This window comes from Lepeophtheirus salmonis, chromosome Z (assembly GCF_016086655.4).
Source record: "Lepeophtheirus salmonis chromosome Z, UVic_Lsal_1.4, whole genome shotgun sequence".
NCBI lineage: Eukaryota > Metazoa > Arthropoda > Copepoda > Siphonostomatoida > Caligidae > Lepeophtheirus > Lepeophtheirus salmonis.
In genome coordinates, this window is record NC_092584.1 from 19,738,079 (window position 1) to 19,755,954 (window position 17,876).

A 17,876-nucleotide genomic window follows, 5' to 3' on the forward strand; every position below is an offset into this window, starting at 1 on the left:
CTCTTGGGGGATTGAACAAAAAAATATGTTTAGATATTTGTCATAAACAATATTAAGCGAATTTATTATGTGTTATTATTCATTATGAAGTTTGAACAAAATACGTTCAATTTTCTCTAGGGCAATCTTCCACCTCCAATTTTCCTCATGGCGGTTTTCCACGCACAATTTTATACACCTCTTCCTAAAAATCGCCAACAATTAATACTCAGTGTGACTCTTCGTCTTTCATGATCACACTCACACGTAGGTACTTTATACTTGCATTTTCTCTCCTCAAAAATTATATTAGAATGATTACAACCGTAGTAAGTGTACAAATAAACTACTTATATCCCTTTGGAACATATTGAGGTACAGAGCTCTATAAGATATTTCTTATAGTAAAAGATTTAATTTAGAAAAATGACCATAGGCGGAAGTTTGCGCTCTATGTAGTACCCATTCCGGTCTTCCTAATGGCAATTTTCTTCAACGCAATTGTACGTGCAGGCATTTAAAGTAGTAAAAATATCAAGTTAAATTATGATGAAATTTATGACGTCAGGGAAAATACTCTTTTGTTTATCCTACATATTATTAAAATAATTTATTTGATGTACGTTCCGCTTAGAAAAACAATGATGAAAGCGTATTTATTTTTAAAAAAACCGGAGACAGCGAGTTGTTCAGAATTTGAATTTACGTATGTAAGGCTGTGCTTAATTTTGATAAAACCAGATTCCTCAAGAACTCCATTTTTTTTTAAAAGTTATGGGATGTCGATTGGAAAATGCACCAAAAAATTGGAAAATACAAAAACCAATTAATGTACTATCAGAATGTATACTAAATACGAATTAAAAAAAAGGAATTAGGAAGAGGATCTCCAAATTAATTTTAATATGTATCTTCAATCTCCATTATGGTGGATGAAGGAACATGGCAAGCTAGTAATGCCAATACACAATAAATTAATCACTTGGTCAAACATGAGAAAAATTACATGTTGCATTTTCAAGAGTGTCAAAAAGGGGCGCAGGTTTGATTATATTTACATACAGAAACAATCAAAAGTGTTATAAACAAGGAGGTTTCACAATAGAAATTTACTTATTTTATAATTATAGTTTATAGTAAATCGTTTTAGTTTAGAATTGTAACATAAACATACTAAATATACATAAAATCTTTTTAATTTTTGATTGGCTATCCTTAAGGTAGCGTGTTTGTGCTCGTTCTTTTTTAATATTTTAATGTAAGCCTTATTGTTAACCAAGGTTGGGTCCCTGAAGAGGGGAATGTGATATATTTTCTCTGATCTATAATACTAATCAGTTATGATTCCATCATAATGCAATAGAATACATTGAATTGAATCATTCAATGCCTTGAAAGGTCATGTTTATTTCTTATTTACTCAAAATAATAGTTCAATCAACTAACAAAACAGCTTAACATTAAAGAATAATTAATTAACAATGATATCAAAACCGTATCTTACCTTTGTGAGACATGAGTATTGTACTTCCAGGTGCACATATTTTCCGTTTGTCAAAGTATATAAATTCAGGCCAACCTAAGGGAGAGTAAAATGACTTGTTATAATTTTAACTGAGTTATATCACAATTTATGTTCATCTAAACGTTTGCAAAAAAAAAAAAAAGCCAAATGCTTGTGTCACTTTATTTCTTAACCGATTTTATTAAAATTTTCACACAAATCAACATTATAACATTAAATTAATAAAATCGCCCTTAATTTGTACCATACGTTTACACCCTTCTCGGAAACATCCTAATGTCTTCGTGACTTTGAAGGCATTCAATATTGCTCCAGAATGAAATAGTCATAAGGGTTCAATTCTAGAAAGTTAGGAGCCCCAGAACTCTAAGGTACAAAGATTGTTTTGCTTCCAGATCCGAGGTCCAGATCCAGATCTTTCATGACGCTGCGGATCCAGGGAACACTTTGGTGTACAGAAAACTGATTTACACCTTCGAGTTGACCTGCAGGGCCTACGTGAAGAAGAAGAGCAGCATAATCATCATAGGAATCGTCAGTGTGTCGACAGGATCCTGTTCGTCACGAATTGAGTAGTGCACTCGACTGCTTTAGCCAAAAAAACGCTTTGTATATTTTACCATTGAACTTGCAGAAAAAGAAAAGAAAAGTGCACAACGTCTTTGTTCCTGATTAAAAGAAGATGTTGTCTTAAGTAAGCATATGAGCAACTGAGTGACATTCGTTCCGTACTTACTCTACATTAGTGTGTGCTTGTATTAAAATCGGCTTGTAGGTGGACAGGATGAGGCCAGAGAAAATTGCTCACGTTTAAAAGAACTATGCTTTAGATTGATTGATATTATTTTAATCTAATTAGTAGTTTTGTTTCTAAGAAATTTCTATGAAGACATTTGGACAAACCATTTCCTCAGAAAATTAATTATAAATTGAGAAAATAATCAATATTTACTTGTTCCTGCTCCCATTACTCAGCAAATGGACACTTGACAAATATAATATTAAAGAAGAATGCCGATTTGGCCATAGTTTGCTTAACAAAGATAACATCACTACTGGGGAAATACTCTCTGTATTCTTGATAATTTTTTTACAAAAATACTTATGCTCTGTTTCCAAAAGTGTAATGTATTAGTGTATTCTTCCCCCTTGTTCTCTTCTCTTATTTTCTTGTATATATATATATATGTAAAGTACAGTCTTTTACCTCGTTTAGAGTATAAATAGTCGTGTATTTTATGTATTTATTAGAGTAGGGTTTTGTATTAATAATAATATAGATGCTCTTATAAATAACCGTTGCATTATTCCTCCACGCCTTTCCTTCTCCTCATTTCTCTCGATCATCCTGGATTCATTGGTATAAATAATTGTGTCTCCTCAACCTCGTCAAGACACAACAAAAAGTATAGGAAAACAAATTTCTTGTAGATCCCTTGTCATTTATAATATATATATATTACCCATTTAACTATTTCATTGAAGAACTTTTGGCTTTTATTCACAAATACAAACGTATAGCTACGCTTTTCATAAAATATTATTGAGCAATATTATAATCTAATAACGAATAAAATACTCTGTAGAATTTTAATGTGACGCAATAAATAAACATATATGTAATTTATTTACAAAAAAGTGACGAAAGAATATAGCGGTGCTAGTTTGGAAGTACATAAGAGATTAATACCAGGTGGTATGATTGACTTTTTTGGCTAACTACCAGATGATTTCTTGCCTTTCTTCTATTACTTTTTGGAGGAAAGGCTGTGCGATACAATAAAGGTAACAATGTGTTATAGAGGAACAAAAGTATAGAGGTGGCAAGGTATGCGAAAAACGGTTTTATTGTTTTCAGCTGTTAACTTTGGTACGCTTTAGGAAAAATATTTTGCTACAATAGCCATAAATTTAATATGCGAATTTTTTCCCCTCCAGATTCTAACATAATAGTAGACCAAACACAACAGCTGCATTAAACTTCTCAAGAACAAAATATTTATTCTCTTTCTGTCTAACTAAGTCAAGCTGTCAAGTCAAAATCCTTGTCACTATTTTCAAATCAACCGAAAAAAAAAGACAATAAGTAACATATTCTTTGAAATTTTATCAACTTATAATCAATATTATGAATTAATATAGGTCAGTTTTCTTTTAATCATGAGATAAGTTTAAGGTTTAAACACGTAGGTAAAATTTACCAAATTTCCGTAGAAAAGGATTTAACTTTGAGATCCCACCCTTAGAGCTATGATACAAAAAGCCAGAATAATTTTGTCACGGTGATAACTACTACACATGTAAAACATTTTTCCAAATTTTTAAATTCATTTTTTTAAATTCTTGATCAAGTATTTGCGAGTTTGTTTAAAATAAAAATTGAGGTACATTTAAACATTCTACTTCTGACTTGATTTTTTGGAATCCTCACTCTTCAAAATAATCCGTAATAAGATATTAAAGCGACGCTGATAATTTTTGTCCAAAAAGGGTTGGGTCAAGTATCTATATCTCATGAACGACTACGAATTATGTAATGAAATTTAGCACACTTAATCCAATAATGAATTGGAGATTGTGTGCCAAAAACCATGCAAATATGAGAGGGTCGGGTTACATGCCCTGGTCGATTTGGCAGGAAATGTCCCGACAATCTTTATTTAGGACTGAATACTACAGTCCCGTCCAGCTCAGTCGCGGCCCGGTGCCGTCCTGGGTATCAGTCCACAAACTTATAAAGTTTGGTCCTTTATGAAGCCACTCATCCGTATTTCATCTTTTTTTTAAAATCAGTTCTACTATTGGCAGTCGTAAGGGCCGGTCCTAAGACTGGGCTTGACGGAATAAACAGGACTAACACAACATTTCTTCTCCACGAATTAAAGTCAATTTCTATCAAGGAATTATTTTTGATAAACCCTTTGAATGAGCTACAATTTGCTCTTAAATAAGATAAAATTGATCGTCATAAAAAAGAATGAGAAATTGTCAAATTTAAGCTTTTAAGGACTTTGCAACTCCATTCCTACTGCCAAAATCACTTCGTCACCCATGAATGCGTGTTTGTTAATCTATTATCAAAGTAATAAGAAGACCTTTGCAAAGGTCACAACCTTTGCAAATGATACATTAGAATATAATCCTTATTTTTTATTTAGAAGGATCAAAATAGCCGTTTTTTGACGTTTTCTCCTGATATTTTTCTTCCGTGCAGGTGCCTTTGGAATCGGCATTAACCTCTGCGGAGGGACTTTAAATATAGGCTCATTGGCTGGCTGGTTATTAATTTTAATAAATTTTTTGACATTCAACAATAAAACTTTAAATTTTAAACTTCCAAAGTTCGGCAATAATAACTTTAAATTCAAACTTCAGAATCCCTTTACAAATTGAGAATTTCGTAAAAAAAAAAAGAAGTCATTTCCAAATAGCTATTGAGTTCAAATAATGCCCTTTGAAGACTGAAACTTTACAAACGTAATGCTTCATTAAAATACAACCCACCCTAAAAATGGACACCCAAGTACACACGCTAATTAAAAAAAAAAAAAAAAAAAAAAAGCTAAACTTTTTTTGTGACCTTTTACATGATCTTAAAACTGTATTGTAGTAGCCTAAACTGTTATTTGTCTATTCTTTTAAGCATAAAAAGTCTTTAATAATCCCGATATTCGCAAGTTTCTTCCTATTACTTTGACTATAAGGGGAGCGGGGATCAAATTGTCGCCAAAATATTTTTCTACAAAAAACAACACAAAATATACATTTTGTAACTTTTTTATTGAAAATCAAAACTATGACGAGCATATAGGTATAGAGTAGCCATTCATTCGATATAATCATCGTTGCCATCAATAACGGCCTCAATACGGCCTCTGAACCGGCCGCAGGCTCTTCTGACCATCTCATTGTCCATGTTGCCGAGTACCTCCTTAATGGAGTCCATCAGGCTGACCTTGGTGCTATGGGGATGTCTGGGGCTATGTCTCTCGACATAGCCCCAGACAAAATAGTCCAAAGGATTAAGGTCGGGAGAGTTAGGAGGCCACAAATCCTTGGTAACGACGTCATAACAGTTCTCAGTTAACCACTGCATGAATATTTTGGACACATGGCAGGGGATGAGTCCTGTTGCCACACCCAGGGCCTGTCTCCGGCCTTCATGGACCTGGTAGGGTCATCCTCAACCATCTTCTTCACGTTGTCGACAAAGTCGGTGTCCCTGACCTTCCTTTCGGCGCCCTCCTCCTTGGGTGCCCTTTTTATGGTGGTACCAACATCCCAGGTGTCCTCTAGCTTCTTACGGATACGCTGAACAGTCCGTAAATTCACTCCTAAGATTGAAGCAATCGTTGAATTGAGATTTCACATCCATTATTAACCAATGCCATGACTACAGTGGACCTCGAAAGCTCCTCGTTCCACTTATAGCTCTTTATCTCCTCATATGATGCTAACTTAACTACGTATCGTCAGCTGATGAGAATAGCTTTCCTATTTGGTAACTGGTTTTTTATTTGATAATATCGTCTTCAAGTTATAATGGTTTTAAAGTAGGCAGCAATTTGATCCCTGCTCCCTGTAGATTAAAAAAATACACATGTACATTCATGGGTAAAGTTGAAAAAGTATTTTTTGGTTGTAGGGTTGTTTTTTTTTGACGGATTTTTTTTTCAGAGTGCTTAAAGGATCATTTTGTATCCGACAATAATAAGTTGCTCATTTTTATGAATTAACAACTCTTCCCCCTTCTGTTCTTGTGTTTGTATGAATTTTATAGAGTAAAGTTAATTTAATTATTTTACTTTTAGTTAGAAATGAATAAAGTCAGATATTAAAATTAATCTATCAGTGTTTTCTGATAATAGTTTAGTCTCTAAGCTCTGCAGCCTGTCCTTTAAGGGAGCATACGAGGCTTGGGGTTTGCCGGATTTTATTTTTTTCCAGTACGCTTAAAAAATCAATTTGCATCCTAAAAGTTGGGTTAAAATTTAATTTGACTCCATAATTGACTCAAATATGTTTAACAACTAAAGGGCTGGATGCTATAAATAGGGTTTTCTCATTTTTCTGATTATAATATAATAATTTGAGTAATGTAAGCCCATTTATCTTCTAAGTACGTCCTATATATGTTCATAAATCTATTTCTATCGATGCAATTACCCGTTTTATTTTATAACATAAGCACTTACTTTGATTTTTAATTTATTTATATTCAGCATACCAATATTCTCAATAAATACGTGACCCTATGTGAAAGTTAAAAGTTTTAAATTATGGTTTGATTTAAAAATATTTTGTATTTAAGTTGACGTTTCCACAATTATCAAATGTGTATTTACAATTAATTTCTAAGAACTAAGCATATTATACGTAATCTACAGCTGTACACAAAAAATTATATTTGTTATAAAAACTTTAAATATTGAATTTTTTTTACAAAAAAATTCAATAATTCACGGTTGTTCACATAGATTATTATTTTTTTTTTCAAAAATCTATTGCTATTCTAAAAAAATTAAATTAAATTAAAAGAAAATATTAAATTTTTTTGAAATATTTTTTAAAAATTCACGGTTTTTCACAAAAAATTAATTTTTTGGAAAAATTGTTTACAAAAAATCATTGTTATTGTAAAAAAAATTAATCTTTTTTGAAGAAAATTTCAAATATTAAATTTCAAAAATTCAAAAATGCACGGTTGTCGGCAAAAAATTTTTTTTTTTGGAAAACAATTTAAAACATCCATAACTATTCTCAAAAAGTTTGGAAAATCTGCAGCTGTTTACAAAAATTAATTTTTTTGGTGAATACTTCAAATTTTTTTAGTTATTCATAGAAAATTTAATTTTTTTGTAAAAAAAAATTGACCTGACAGGTCACTTCCTGCAGACGTCCCAGTAATAGTCAAGCCTTAACAACTATTACTTTCAAAATTATGATGTTTTGAACAAATGTTTTTTGTCTGGGGGAGAGGAATTACGTAAAGAATATGAACAAAGTTCAATTTTCTCTCCCCGAAACAAGAACCATTTTAAATCACAGAGCCTCACTATTTTAATTTGGGAATTTTTTAGTTTTGAAATTATAATATAAAAAGTTTTTATTCATAAATTGTGTACATGCTGTTAATTTTGCAGGCTATATTTTTGAAAATTGGCTTTCCAGAGTATGGTGCATTTTTGACATCAAAAATACCGGAACGGAAACGACAACACCAAAATTGCACAGGATTGGTTATTACAATATCAGGACCATAAATACTATTGACATTTTCAGCCACCTGGCTTTTTTTCCGATTTATCTAACAAAAATTCTTAAATATGGGGTACATTTTCTTTCCTGGTGTCCATCTTGTACAACCGTTCAATACAATACTAAGTCAATTAAGTTTTTTTAATACAAAGTCTTAACTTTGAACTGCCATCTATTGTAAACCAATTGCACTTATAGAATGAGAAATACACGTTACTAAAGCCTTTTATCGGGAAAATAATGGATTTCTTTTTACTAAGCCTATTAATAATACGTTTTCAATATTGGAGAAAATAATTTTTGAGACCAAAAGTTTTAGAGTTTATGACCAAATGTCTTACCTATTCAAAGCTTTTTATGATGTAAAAATGACTACAAATAACGATAAATATTTCCTTTGGCCTAAACTTAATAAAAGTTAAAACAACTGACAAAAACATTTTAGCAACCAAAAGATTAATGAATTATTAAGTTATCTTGATTACATTTCCTAAAATATTTCTAATCAAACAAAAAACGAAGTGAAAATATATTATTTAAAAGCTAATATTTTTTTGATTGCTTGATATTATTATTAAAACTAAAGCATACATACAAACTTTAATACTTAAAAAGATTTCCCGTAAAAACAGGTTGATTTTGATTGATTTTTTAAAATGTAACTTTTAATTTCCATATGAAATATTTACTAAATAAACAATCTATGGTTTTATTCATTGATTTTAACTTTTATTTTCATCTATATATTTATTTTACTTCGAAATATGGCTCTGAATCGATATTATACTATGCAAACTGTTATTTTTTAAAGAATCTAAAGGTCAAACACATGCCAGTTAGAGATTTTAATGGTCATTTCTGTTTTCCAGGGCTTAAACAACACTAACAAATATGGATCGGCAAGCGTTTAGAGACTTGAACTTTGATGCATCGTGTAATCACCCTAATGAACTTTTGTGATATATTTATTAAAATCCTAAATACATTATAATTTTAAATATAAATTATAATATGGGGTATTACAACATAAAACTGATCTGTGGAATAATAAAAAATTAGATTATTGCTTCAATAAAATAGTCATTAAGGTTTTTTTAAAGCCAATAATAGATTATATTGAAAACAACAGTTAGATATTTAATTTACCATGGTAAACCTCTTTCATAGCAATTAAATTCATCTTTAAGTGCAATTAATTTTAATTATATAATTGATTATTTTATTTTTGGGAAAATGTTTTGCACTTTAGCTACAGTAGGATTGTAATTAGTATGATTGAATTTCCGTATGCTTTTAAACATATCAGGAGAGTAATTTTTGCCTTTTTTTTTACCATAGAGCCTCATTAAGGAAATTCGAGAACTTCATTATGTGAGCATGATTTAAAATTTGAGTAATCAGTGAGTTGATAAAATTTGACTGAATTGAGTGAGCCACCTCTTCTTTTGCATAACTCCTTGCTAATTGCCGTAAAAAGACTTGATTCAACTTAAGTGCCATCTGGTGAGTAAAAATTAATTTATGAATATGTATGAAAACACGTCAACAAGTTCTTTTTATACAGTCCTTCCTGATTCAAATACTAATACATTATTAATAAAATTAGAATTTCTTAGCGATTGTTCAAAAAAACTATTCATTTTGACGTTTTGTCCGAAAATTTGGATTCAAGTTCTATTATATAATAGCTTTAATTATTTTTTGATGATATTTTTGGGCAGAAAATACCCCTGCAATACCCTTCTATTATAGACGAGGGAAACATAGGTAATTAACATAGGAAAACTAGGTAATTGATGCAATAAAGGTAATGAATATATGGACGGATATATGAGGAAGCCAGATTCCTACAACAGTCAATAAAAGGAAGGACAATTTGGCGCAATATTGACTGTTGAATAATCCTCCTTGAATCTTGCAACAAAAACGAAGTACTTGTGCCAAATTGCAAAAATCCTGAGCGTCTAGTTATAAGTATTATCAGTGGTGGTGAGATGCAGACGTTTAACAGTTTTTAGTATGTTTAAAGCTACCATTACTGATTGAAGGAAAAAAATACCCGTATAAAATATTTACAAAAAGTGGATGTGTCTATATGATATAGAAAAATTTATCAATAACAAAGGGGAAAAGTCATATTTTACAAAAAAATTCAAGTCAAAAAAAGGGATTTATCTTTGAGTGCATAATCCAAAACAGATCTCAGTTTTTCTTTCAGTTATCTTAATTCTGAATCGTACCTAAGTTGAGGCCTTGAAGGACTCCATCATCAAGACCATGTAGAATCTGGATTTGCACGATGTGGATTGGGCATGCCAGGCATTCAAGGACATCGTCCAGAGTGTGATCGAAAACGAGGGCTCTCATTATAAATAACTGTTTTATATTTAATGGTGCTTTTCAATAAAAAAAATATATATTATTCTATCTCTTAAATAAGTCTCATAATTCCCCGTTAAAGTAATTCTGCATTTACCTACTCCACCCTGTACAAGGTGACATACATATGAATAAGTTTCTTTTATGACACCTATTATATGTTAACTGAGTCAACGTAATCATTTTTGATGAAAAAAATATTGAAATTGTTCAAAAAATGAGCAAATTGCAGGGATATAATATTTTGTGCACCTTGTATATTTACAAGTAAATCAGATATTATATTTTTTGTATAATAAAATTTGTCTTTTTGAAGAACAATGGTAATTGGAGAGTTATAAAACCAATTTTTTTTTTTTCATGCATGTTAAAATACATTTTAGTATTCGGGCCACGATTCTTTTAAATTATGCAATAAATATGCCTACCATACACGATAAGCTCAAAAACAAACATGTGACGGAAAAGCTCTCTCTCGCTCTTTAAATTGTTTTTTTTTTCTGACGTCACAAATTGCATAATTAACTAAATGAAATGGCATTTTGTGTGCAAGCTCAAAGGTGTCCACAGGATTATATTTTGTGTGAGGGGGCTTGGTTTTTGGATTTAAAAAAAAAAATCCAATAGTTAAAATGTTTTAGTACAAAATTTGAAAAATGATTATTTTTTTTTTAAAATATTCGAATTAAATTTTAAATACTATTTATTTTGGAACTTTTTTCAAAAAAGCACAGCTATTCAAAAAAAAACAAAAAAATACATTTTTCAGAAAATAAAATTCCAAATATTAAATTTTCTTTTAAAAAACAAAAACTCCTAAATTTGGGAGGGCTACAGCCACTCCCTACGTACGCCCCTGAAGGTTGTTGAAAGCTGTTCTTAAAAATGAGAAACAGCTGTTTACTGTTTCCAATTTTAATTGTCATTCGATTTTCAAATTAATTTTTATAATGTTGTTAGACGTTAGTGTTGAGACTGGGTCCAGCAGTTCGGTCCACTATTTATATAGATTTTTTACCGGTTCCATATATTATGAGTAAAGAAGTAAACTGTGTAAAGACAGAAAAAAAAATTTGCGATTAAAAATTAAAAAAACCGTAGCTTCTTGTGTTCTTTCATTTTTTTTCCTCATTATGTAATAAGTTATGGGGATGTTAGGATCTCCCTCTAAAAGAATAATTATCGACCATTTATGTAGTAAATTGGTGAAAAAACGCATTGTAAAATAAATATATATGAGTTTAAATATAATTACTATATTTTCCTGCACTAATGTTACTTTTTTCAAATTTTTGTCTAAACAATCATATTTTATATGAACTGATAAAATATATATATTTGAAATTTCATTTTTGAAAGTTTTGTCCAAAAAACTTAATTTTTCAATTTAAAAAAAAATTTGATAAATTGATAGTATTTTAAAATTTTGTTCGAAAATATTTAATTTTCTTTGAATAGTTAGGGATATTTAAATTTTTTTTTCAAAAAATTTCAAAAAATGAGCTCCCCTCCCCCTAAAAAAAAAAAAAAAAATATATATATATAATTCTGTGGACGCCCATGTATTTTAAGTGCAGAAGATTCTCCTCTTGTCGGCAGTAATTCATTTTCTCAACCCAAAATCTAATAATTGGCAACTAATACTAACATAGGTCTTAATTTAGTAATATCATAAATTTTGCTCCAGTTTTGTCTAATTATGTGAAACCGATTTTTTAAAAGATCAACTGTCAGTTTAATTTATGTTGTCATAATGTATTATTAAACAAAGATCTTGGATAGATTATATATATCTGGATAACCTTGAAAAAAAAAAATATATATACACCAAGATTAATAGAAATACAAGGTTACAATCGGGCTTTCTAGAATTTTCAATCTGATGTATCGTACCGGCTGCTAGGCAAGACACACCGATTTTGACAAAACAAGTGACCCATCATATTCTATGACGCCACTTTTAAAATGGGATGTGGAAGTCAAACATTCAATTTGATGTACCGCACCGACTGTTCGTCAACACAGAGAGATTTTGACGTCATAGAGAATAACAACAGCATATAATACTAGAAATTAAATAAGTAATTGTAATAGTATCTCTTTACGTCACTATTAAAAAGTGAGGTGAAGCGTTAGGGTATAACCTTGTACATATTTCTATTAACCTTGATAAACATTATACACGATATGTTTCAGAAACAATACTATATTCATATAACATGAAGGATAATCCACAATATTATTACAAACAGACAGACGGACAAACCTTGCATTATTTTTGAATATAGTAAGGGGCGTGGGCAGGGGTTTTTGCTTTTTACAAGAACATTTAATAGGTTTTTTTTTTTTTTTTTTCAAAAATTTAATTTCCTGTTAATAGCTATGGATTTTTTAAATTTTTCTCCAAAAAATTTAATATTTTGTGAACAACTATTAATTATTGAAATTTCATTGTGAATAACCATGTATTTTAGAATTTTTTTTCCAAAAATTTTATATATGACACTTTTTTACAAAAAAATTATTTTTCTGTTAATATTGAACATTTATTTTTTCAAATTTTCCAAAAATATTTCAAAAACGAACCCCCTTCCCTGATAATTATGTATTACTTACCAAGAATTGCATCGTTGAGGAATCGATCTCTTTCTGTTGCCATGATCCAATCACAGCAGCTTTGTTGCACATAGCGATACGTGTGAATATCTGAAAAAAATAATCATTTATAAATCATAATCAGAAAAAGTTACATTTTTAATTTCAATCTTTGTTTCCTTTTTTCTCCATGAGGGACTATGACTTTCACACCAGACTGTCCGGAGAGCTATCAAAAAAGTGGCTCAAAAAAGTCTTTTGAGGATGGAGACTGAATAGGCCACTTCCGACGCCAGGAATGAAAGAAAACCAACTCGCCCATTCTAAGACTCTTTTTAATGAGTCTTTCGAGATCTTTGACTCTTTTTTGAACACTTTTAGCCCCCTACAGCTCTTTTGCCAACCCCTTTGACTACAACTTTTTGAGTGCATTTGAAGGGAAGGCCTTTAGTGTCCCTCATTCAAACATCGAAACCCTCAAAGTCGCTGTTAGCCAGCAGTGGGACGTTTTGACAGAAGACTACTCCTCAGCGAGTGTATGGTCTACTGCAAGCCATCATTGCCACTAAGGGCGGCTATAGTTAAGAGAGCTTAGACACACATCTATTTACAGTTAGTGTATAGTATGCATTTTGCTAAAATTATATTCTTAATTAATAAATTATATCTGGTTGAAGTTTAAAATTCAAAGTGTTTAGATTTTAATGGAGCACTCGGTAATCGCAGGCAATTTTCTGCAGATGACAATTTCCTAAACGCTATTATATTATTCAGAGGATTCAAAGACTAGCGGAAGAACACCTTCAGTTTTTGTTTTAGTTTTTTTTAACAATAAGAAGTCACCTTAAATAATTATTAGAAATAATTGATTATACTCACCCATTTTTCTCCTAAGTGCCACAGCATAACTAACAGATGTAAGAGACCACAATCTCTGGTTAAGTGGACTTCTATTTGTTAGACAAGATGGCAAATGAGGACGACCCATAATGGTATTAAACTCCTTGGTTAACTGAGATAATAGTGATGCATTAAGAAGCCCTTTGTTTAATTTGGAAGAATTGGGGAGACTCCCATGGATATGCGTGATCTCAATTGAGAGTGAGCTTGATTGTTTCCAGGCGATTACTTTGGCATGGAATCGAAAGTTTTGTAATTTGATTTGAAAATGTAAGATTTCAATGTGCTTTTTTTAGAAGGAAAAAGAGGATAAGGTAATTGTTAATCATTAAAAATAGACTTGAATATATCCTATGCAGCGCGTTTAAAAAAAAAACCCTGGAAAATTTATCTGCCTACAAAGATTGTTCTATTCTTGAAAACTCTAAGATTTACAATGCCAATTTATACTTCATCTAAAAGAACTTCTGGTTGGCCCTTGAGATCAGGATTGCGATGACTTTGTATTAGTAACAGTGACCATATACCAGGATCCTCCGTTAAAAAATTTGGGGGGAGGAAAAGTTGTACAATGCCACTACTTGCAGATTTTTTGGTCTCTGGTCTCTTACCTCGATGACACTAGACCACCCAAAAGGTCATTTCTCTCTAACATGTTAAATATTCCATTTACAGAATGAATGTTTGGATGGTGCAGGCATTTTCAATTTGATGTACTGTACCGACTAATGGGAAAGACAGGCATACTTTTACGTCATAGAGTATAACAACGGCATATTAATAGCATATAATACTAGAAATTGTATGATAAACAGTGACAATACTCATTGACGTCATTAGAGCAAAGCGTGATGGAAGTCAAACATCCGTCGAAAAAGCGTTATGGTATAACATTGTATTTTTATTTATCATGGGAACATAAAAGATCAACTTCTCTCACAGTCCCCCAGACAGTTGTTTTAAACATACTGAGATAAAAAAGGTCTTATGGGCCCTACCGTCATGATGGAACGAGAAGTGTGCAGTCTGTTGAATCTAACAACTTTCATTCTCGATAAAAAATTCAACATGATAGAACCTAGTACTATATGAAATTGAATTTTGAATCTTTTAATAATACGAAATCAACTTCTCTCATAGTCCCCCAGACACTTGTTTTTAAACATATTGAGATAAAACAGGTCTTTTGGGCCCTAGCGTCATAATGGAACGAGAAGTGTGCACTCTGTTGAATCTAACAACTTTCTTTCTCGATAAAAAATTCAACATGATAGAACCTAGCTCTATATGAAATTGAATTTTGAGTCTGTTAATAATACGAAATCAACTTCATTTTGATCTAAATGACCAACCAGAAGTTTGATCTCAACTAATGTGGCATCATTTGAAATACATGTTTAAACTCTTTTAAACAAAGTATAGTTCGTCATTATAGGTCCAAGGGGTTTCAAGAAATCTCCAATTTTTGTGGGCAAGTATATTTTAAACACACTGTAGATTAAAGAATTGAGATCATATGAAAACATAAAGCAATAACTTCTTCAAAAATTTGTAAGATTGAACTACTAGTGCTGAATTTAAAGATTTGTGTGTTTTTGAGATATTTGCACGTAGCTTCAATTTTTAATTTTTGTGTTTGCTCAATAGTAACAAATACGATTAATCTCTGGTCTGCATTTAAATTGGAGCTGGGGGTCTAGAGTAAATTTCGAGTTAGTAGGAGCTAACAGCAGTTAGATAGTTTTATAACTCAATAATCCCCAAGTGATGACATATTATAGAACATTATGGTAATCAGTAATATTTTTTGACTCAAAAACTTCATGGATCCAATAGTAAATATTTAATCAGGGGATCATTAGAGAGAAAAACATGCAAAGTTCTTACTTATGACCTTTCAATGTTGCAAACCTATTCTTTCATCAAAAAAGTGCTATAACTACGTGTTTAAAAAAAGTATTACAAGTACATATAATTTTAAAAAGAAAATCATTCAATTTTGATTGACAAAAAACTCAAAAATCTCGATGATAAACAAGCTAAACCACAATATTTCAGCTTTTAGAAATGGATACGAATTTTTCGCTGTTTTTGTCTAAAATAAAACCTCCTTTCTATATCCCTTCCTCGTCTTTTCCCCTCTTCTCTTCTCCCACTGTATCTTTCTACATCCCTCTCTCTATCTCTTTTCTTCTACCTTCATTCTTTTCTGATATCATGTCGTTCACACATTTATTATGTCGCGCAACCTTTCTTCCAAAAAGAAACATAAAAAGGGGAGAAATTATCTGGTAGTACGCCGAATAAGTCAATCATACAAACTCCTATTTATCTATTTTATAATAATGAAATCCTACATAGTGTAGTATTCAATACTGTACTATAATAATGATTAGTTGTATTTTATTAAAAGCTTAGCTTTACATTTGTATCTGTGTATGATAACCAAAATTTATTCATAGAAATAATAAAATGACCCATATATATATATAAAACGACAAAGGATACACAAGAAATTGTGTTCTTGTCCTGTTTGGAAGCAGAGTAATAAGTATAAAATAACTTATTACTCTGTTTATTTATCAAAAAGGATAAATGATGAAATAGCCAAGCGAAACGAGGCAATCGACACCTGACAACAAAATACGTAATGTATTTTCGTGTTAGTGTGGTAGCGCCGTGCTATTCCCCTCTATTCAGCCCTACAATACGACCACCCCCTGCTAGTATATATATAAAATAAACCAATTTATATATGTAAGTAATTATATAACGCTCTTGATAATTTTTGAGGCTAAGCAAGCAACGCTCCTAATAATGAGCCATACAGTAAAAGAACACCAGCTGACTCTATACTCTTTCCAATCCTTCTCTCTAGTATTCTTTGATCAATCTAATGGGCCATATGGAGTTAACAGTTAGAAATACAGTTTGCTTCTCAAATTAATATTTTATTATAATGATATCATGTTCATAACATTTGTATTTTAAATTGTTTTTGACAGATAAAAAAGTTGGACGTCTTTTGGTGTTCTCTGTGACTTTCAAATATTCAAAAAAATGTACAGAAAAAATCAATTTAGGTGAAAATTGTTAAATTGTTAATTTATCTGAAAGAATTATTTTTTCAAAAGGCTATACTTTCAAGAATAAGTAATCATTTAAAAGCTTTTAAATAATTTTCTTTTAAATAGATTGATTCTTTTAATTTTTTCAATAGTAGAAAATTGCAGAGCATATGGAAAGACACCCAATCTTTGTATCTGTCCAAAACTAAATAACAATGCAAAATTATCAAGATACGTTGTGAATAGTATATATTATAAAGTATCGGTCCAAGATAAAAAAAATTTCCCGGTTTGGTCTAAAGTTATTTTTCCAAAACCGATTTTGACCAATATTTTGGTTTAGACCACAATCTTGGACCTTAGTCAGTAATTTAATCGTTAAAAAAACAACAACTAAATTTAGTAGGTCTGAATCTACGAAGCAATTTTCTCATCTATCCGATATGATGTATGAAATACTTTTTACTTTATATGATGTTATTGTAGGCCGAAGTTCACAATTTTGAAGCACAGCTAACGTCAAGTACAATTCATCTATAGAATCGGTCTTGACCAAATTTTAAATGAGACTATTGTTTTTGAAAAACGGATCCAGATTTAATTTGAAACCGAACAGATTAAATTTCTTTTAAGGGTGGCTCCACTAGAAGTCATAAAGGTGTCAGAGTGCTCTACGATTTTTTGACCGAAGGCCAAAACTAACTGTGGACATTTTGTACGAACATAATAAAAAAAAATACATTGAGAATTGAATTTGGAGTAAGGAAATAAGGGTTTCCTTTTGATTAGAGTGTTATGTGACATATTTAAAAAAAAAAAATGAAGACAAAATAGATATTATTTAGGCTTACTTGCTTCTTCGATACCTCTTGAAACTGATTGTAGAAATCAGTTGAATTGAAGTGACTTATGAACATTGCTTTCCAATTCGATATTTCAAATTCATCTGATTCTTCTTCCATCTATATAAAGGTACAAATAATAATATGTATATGAGTATATATTTTTAGATTGTCTCGTTTTCTAGTCAATCCGAAACAATATTTCACTTTTTTATTCAAACCCTATTAATTGAACTTGCTTTGTTATGTTTGATAAAACAATGAAGCAAATAGGTTAGGGCATCATAAATTTAATTGGTCATGATATTTTTTCTCACTAATTAATCAAAC

The 17,876-nt window shown here is 30.7% G+C and overlaps 1 protein-coding gene across 1 annotated transcript; it reads right to left on the minus strand.

Annotated features, from left to right (window-relative positions):
- Nucleotides 1-1,870: 1,870 nt before the first annotated feature.
- LOC121130505 (uncharacterized) lies at nt 1,871-17,666 on the minus strand. The gene is made up of 4 exons (XM_040726242.2): nt 17,556-17,666; nt 13,616-13,922; nt 12,758-12,847; nt 1,871-1,998 (listed from the first exon to the last, which is right to left on the minus strand). The coding sequence occupies exons 1-4, from the start codon at nt 17,664-17,666 to the stop codon at nt 1,871-1,873; spliced, it is 636 nt and encodes a 211-aa protein (XP_040582176.2).
- Nucleotides 17,667-17,876: the final 210 nt, after the last annotated feature.